The sequence below is a fragment of the Acanthisitta chloris genome, unplaced genomic scaffold (assembly GCF_000695815.1).
Source record: "Acanthisitta chloris isolate BGI_N310 unplaced genomic scaffold, ASM69581v1 scaffold45295, whole genome shotgun sequence".
Lineage (NCBI taxonomy): Eukaryota > Metazoa > Chordata > Aves > Passeriformes > Acanthisittidae > Acanthisitta > Acanthisitta chloris.
The window spans coordinates 92-5,714 of NW_008676230.1; the positions used below are offsets into that span (position 1 = coordinate 92).

Consider the following 5,623-nt stretch of genomic DNA (forward strand, 5'->3'; position numbering starts at 1 on the left):
CATGTAATCCACACAGTCTTAGCTGTCCCTCTCCACCTTGGTCAACTACGTGTCCCCTGACTCCCCAAGGATCACTACACTGATGTCGGCCCTAGGGCAGACATGTGCTCAGCACAGTGGACTGCAGCTCGAAGAAGTTGGATTCAGCCTCCAGCAGCAGGCACTAACTGTGCTAACTGAAGCAGCCCTTCTACAGCAGCTCTACTACTTGTTGCAGTGTAGCCCCCGTGTGGTTTTTTTTCCTAAAGGACTGGAATGGTTTAACCCTGGATGGGAACTATGTACCACTCATTCACTCTCACCCCTCCATCCCAGTGCAGAGAAGAATCAGAAAGAGGTAAACCTCATTGGCTGAGATCAGAACACTTACATAATTGAAACAAAACAAAATAATCACCATCATCATGATGAAAAGGAGACGGGTAAAGGAATAAACCCTCAGAGAACCAAGTGATGCGCAATACAACTGCTCGCCACCTGGGGAGCAATGTTCACCCCAAGCAGGGATTTACAGCCCTCACTTCAAATATTCCATGGCATGGAATATCTCTTCGACTAGTTCAAGTCAGCTGTCCTAGCTATGCTCCATCACAGCTTCTTGTGTACCTGCTTGCTGACAGAGCGTGGGAAACTGAAAACCCCTTGATTCAGAGTAAGCACTAAAACATCAGTGTGTATCACTATTCTCATACTGAATCCAAACCACAGCCCCATACCAGCTACTAAGCAGAAAATCAACTCTATTCCAGCTGAAACCATGACAATTCTAAAAAAGTCATGCTTCTTGGATCCTTACCACTTCTCTTTTCAAAAGCAGAGCTGATGAACAGCAGTGGTGTGTGCACTTCTCCTTCTGAGGAACCACCATGACTACCTGTTTCAGACATTCCATGATCCCCACAAACAACTAGCAAATTGGGCAGAGAAGCTTCCTCCTGCAAATAACAGAAAAAAAAAATTTACGCTATCACACAAACACAATTCATATATATCATTTCACTATCTTTATCATTTTCAAACCTGAATATGTCTCAAAATTAATTTCAATTTTTTTGACTCACAATACCTGGAGCAGATAACAAGAGCTGTCTGCAATTAAGTGTTACGCAGTAACAGTCATTTTTAGAAGTTAAGGTATATACATATCTAACACACTTGCCAGTATGTGAGGGGGAAAAAAAACAACATGAAAGAAGCTTCAAAAAAAACCTTGATTTATAGAGTCACAAGAAACTAACTCACTGAAAGATTAAATAAAGGTTATCACACTGCGGGAAGAAAATCAGGAGTCCGGGAACAGCAGCATTAATAGAGAAGTATTCCTTCCCTTCATTTCTTCAGCTTCACTGAGTTTTTAATATACTTTCTAAATTATTAATATTGTAAATATTAAAATAATATCATAGAATCCACTGGGTTGGAAGAGAAGTCCAACCCTACTGTCGCTACTAGACCATGGCACTAAGTGCCACATCCAGTCTCGTCTTGAAAACCTCCTGGGACGGTGAATCCACCACCTCCCTGGGCAGCCCATTCCAATGCCTGATACACTCTCTATAAAAAATCTCTTCCTAACAGTCTCTGGTCTCTCAGTGGTTTTGGGGTAGAAATCTGACGTGACTGATATCAAATGATGTATATGTTTCTGAACAAAGAGAAACAGAAGCATAAGTGAGGCCTATCCAAGAATATTGAGCTCACAAATCAAAGATGGCAGAAAATACCGTTATTCCTCAACAAAGCAGCTTTTTGTCATCTCTAATTATTACCAGTACCTGTCCTATCCAAAAAGTAAAGTGATTTTATTATTTCTGTATTCTAAAAATCAAGATAAGGACTTGCATATATCTGGCAAAATCAAACTTAATAACAAACTGCAGCAAAACCACTGTAGCATCCATGAAACTTCCACACACAGGATTCAACCTCTCTTTTTATGCAATAGTGTCCATTTGTAGAAAAATACTATTGAAGTTTTATGAGCAGCTATTCTGAATCGCACTTGCCAAAAACAAACATGAAAAAGAGCTTCGGGACTTGGCATTTCAGCATCCAGACTGTTTAGTTAAGTGACAACCTGTATTTCCAAATCTAAAACCAGATTCAGATGTGGTACATTTAGCATAAGAAAAATGTAGCTCGCAACCACCATTTCCATTTGATTCTTTCCAGTATCTAAGAATTAGGCATGCCTTCATAACTGCAGCTACCAGAGCAATTAGCTATACATGCCCATTACTCCTTCTGAAGAATTTCATTACTAGAAAGCACACCAACCATCATTTTTAATTCACGAGCGGTAAGATAATTTCAACATGCATTCCTCCCCTCTTCCCGCACACCACAGGGGAGTTATTTGCCAAAGCTGCTCAGAAGAGGCTGTTAACAGATGTTACTAAGGCCAGTCAGTAAATCCTTACAAAACGGAGAATGGCCCGGGGAGGAAAAGAACAGAATACCCAATTTGGTGCAGGAATAGACGAACTACCACCCATAACCACCAAGCATTTCAATATCAGTCCACCACCAACAGAAATTGATCCATGACGAAGCTACATTACCTTTGAAAGAAGAGAAATATGAATCTTCTTCAGTATGTTATCCATTTCACGAAGCTTTGGTCCCACTAATGGACTGTGTGGTCCAGTCATATGTCCAATATGGTCCAACCCCAGGTAATGCAGTATTAGGAGATCCCAATCTTCCCTCTTTAACACTCTATCCAAATGCCTGGTAACATTATCATCAACCTCAAAAAGAAAAGGAAACAATTAAAAGGTAAAAATAATTTCCCTCTTGTGAAATCATCAAACAATTACATCGCACTACCCATGAAAATTCTGCAGAAGCTGATGAGAATTACAGTTGCTCACAATGTTAACAAAAAAAAAAATCAGATTGGTTAGCTCAGCATCAGGTGGTTATCTATATTTGCCTTACAAAACAGATTCTTCATGCCATTTCACTATTTTCTAGTTACAATGCATCAGGTTACATAAAAACAAGGCAAATGGGTTGCCAAGCTTCCACACAAACGTTTTTAAATTGTTTCAAAAATTTTCAGTCACTTTCATCTTCCACACTCATGGTTTATCACTTCCCAAGTGATACATCAAGTATCACAGGGGAAAAGCCTCTGTTTAGTGCTTGGAAGCACAAGGAGGGAAAACCCCTACACCTGCTCTTTCAACTCAGTTTTTGCTACTGCACAAACACAAGAGGATTGTACTTGCTATGAGCAAAAGAATTGACAGCATAGTGAGAAAGAAAAATTATCTGAAGTATTATTTGGGGCCTAACTCACCTGTTTTCCTGATTAGGCTGATAACACATATTTAGTTGTATGTATTTATCCCTGGATATTAAAAACCCTTACAAAATTTCACATGCAACATCACTTTATTGACTCTGGTTGTAACTACCAAAAGAACTATAAAAAGCTGTGTGTTTAATGGACTATATTCAGAAAGCATAAAGACTGCATAAAGAGCCTGAGAGCCACATAATCACAGATACAGCAGCAGGCTTGCATTTTTCCACTCCATGTTGGAGCATTTGCAAGTCTTGTTAGCATAAATAATTTGAAATGTCTTCCAATTCATGTTAGACGTTTCTAACTTTCTTAAACATGACAATAAAATACTTATATCACTAGCAGCGGTCAATGGCCTGATGTTTCACAACTCATATGAACTAAAATTGCCAAAGCATTTACTCTTCTAGTGTGCACAGAATAAGAATTCTCACAATTTGTTTCATTTACTCTCTATGCTCTCTCTCTCTCTCGTACCATCATGCTACACTGCTCCTACTGCAATAATGAAAGTGATGCAACACTATGAACGTATGCCTCGAGGACAACAAGACAATACATTAATGGGCCTCTTAAAGATGGCACTATAAACGTGACAGCAAACTGGAAACATGGATAGTGGAATTTTTAAACAAAGCAAGTTGTCTAACTTCCTACCACCACAAGTTTTGTGAGAAAATTGTATGTTTAGGGAAGTTATACAGTAACACACTGATGGTTACTGTATCATCCAAACACTTCCCTCTGCATGAGGGTCTGCAACACTTAGCTGCACACTGCCAATACCAAAATCACATATAAATCCAAATTCTGTTTAATTGCCAGGTGCATAGTTCAGAACATGGATAGGTTTACTCATTCATTCTTAGAGGTTGCCACTGTGTGTTTGTACTCACTTCACTCAACTTGGGATCATACAAAGACTCTCACCTCTGTAAAGTCTGACACAAAAAACGATGTTGTTCCATCATATTCCACAAAGTGCTTTGGGAACAGTTTAACCCAAGTATCATCACCGTAAAAGATTATTCTTTTCCCAGCTACTTTTGCCTGCCATATCAGATTGTCATCCAACAGAGCTGGAGAATTGAGGTTCACAACAACATCAATGAAACCAGGTATGCTACCTGTCATCAAAGCCTAGGTGAAACAAGCAAAGAGACATATTAGACAAGAAGCTTCCAGTGCTCAGAAGACAGTAGCAATGTAAGCAGGGGGAAGCAATGAGGCAGATGGCAGAGAAATTACACTTTCAATAAAGAAACTTAATAAAGTAAAAGAACAGAAAAGCTGCCTTGCCACATAACATCCCCTGCCACAGCACAATGCTAGCTGATGTCAGAGGCAATAACTGCTTTAAAACACTGAACTAATATTTTCTTAATTAATGGACAGCAAAACGACTGTATGCCAGTTGAAATTTGTATCATTACTAGTCATTAAATCCCCAAAAAGACAGTTCAGAAGGTGTAAGTAACCTGACTCAACACAATGTTAACAATGATAGCACCCTGAAAACAGTAAATAAGCATCCTCTAGAAAATGGAATGAAGTCCACCTATGAAGAGTTACCAGACTGTCTCCCCCTCACTCTCTTGCTGGCCTTCTACTTGACCTACCAAGGCTCACTCCTGCAGCTTCTTCAATGCAGAAGTGTCACTCAGATCCACAACTGAGAAGCCTGGATGACCAAGTATTTTGATGACACTGCCAAAATTCATCTTTTAGTTACCTGGAACTTCACACAACCTACTTTTTAAGCTCTCCAGAAACATCCCTATGACATAATTTTACACTAAACTGGATTTCCCATCAAAAGTTTCAAGAACACAGAGAAATATGAATAAAAATGTTCTTGGATAGAAGACAACTGGAAAACTCAACAACTGGGAGGCCATTGCCTTCCCATGAATACAAATATAAAGATTATGTTAACCATTTAAGCCTGCACCAGGGCCTTAACTGCCCTTAACCGCTGGGCCATGGCAAATCAGTACTCTATCACATGCACCAGACAGCAGATTCAGCTGTCAGCAGTGACAGATTGCACTAACACAACAAAATTGTCCTTTATGCCTATTCCAAGCACATGAAACAACCCAGACTTCAAAACTTTCTCAAATGAAACAGAAGCAAAACCACTTACCTTAATTCGAGGCATAGTCACAGTGGGTGGCTTTGCTTCAGCAATGAAACTGTAGGAAGTCCCTTTCTCAACAGCTTGTGTAGTATATGGCATGAACTGTTTACCTTTGGATCCAAACACGAAGTCATCTCGCAAAGCATCTATCAGAACAATGACAACTTTTT

At 39.5% G+C, this 5,623-nt stretch overlaps 1 protein-coding gene across 1 annotated transcript; it reads right to left on the minus strand.

Annotated features, from left to right (window-relative positions):
• Window positions 1-796: 796 nt before the first annotated feature.
• LOC103803468 (GPI ethanolamine phosphate transferase 2-like) lies at window positions 797-5,616 on the minus strand (the record flags this gene model as incomplete). Its single annotated transcript, XM_009076025.1, has 4 exons — window positions 5,460-5,616; window positions 4,244-4,453; window positions 2,562-2,750; window positions 797-935 (listed from the first exon to the last, which is right to left on the minus strand). Coding segments are annotated over exons 1-4 (631 nt in total), but the record flags the coding sequence as incomplete, so codon positions are not given.
• Between the last annotated feature and the right edge of the window lie 7 nt (window positions 5,617-5,623).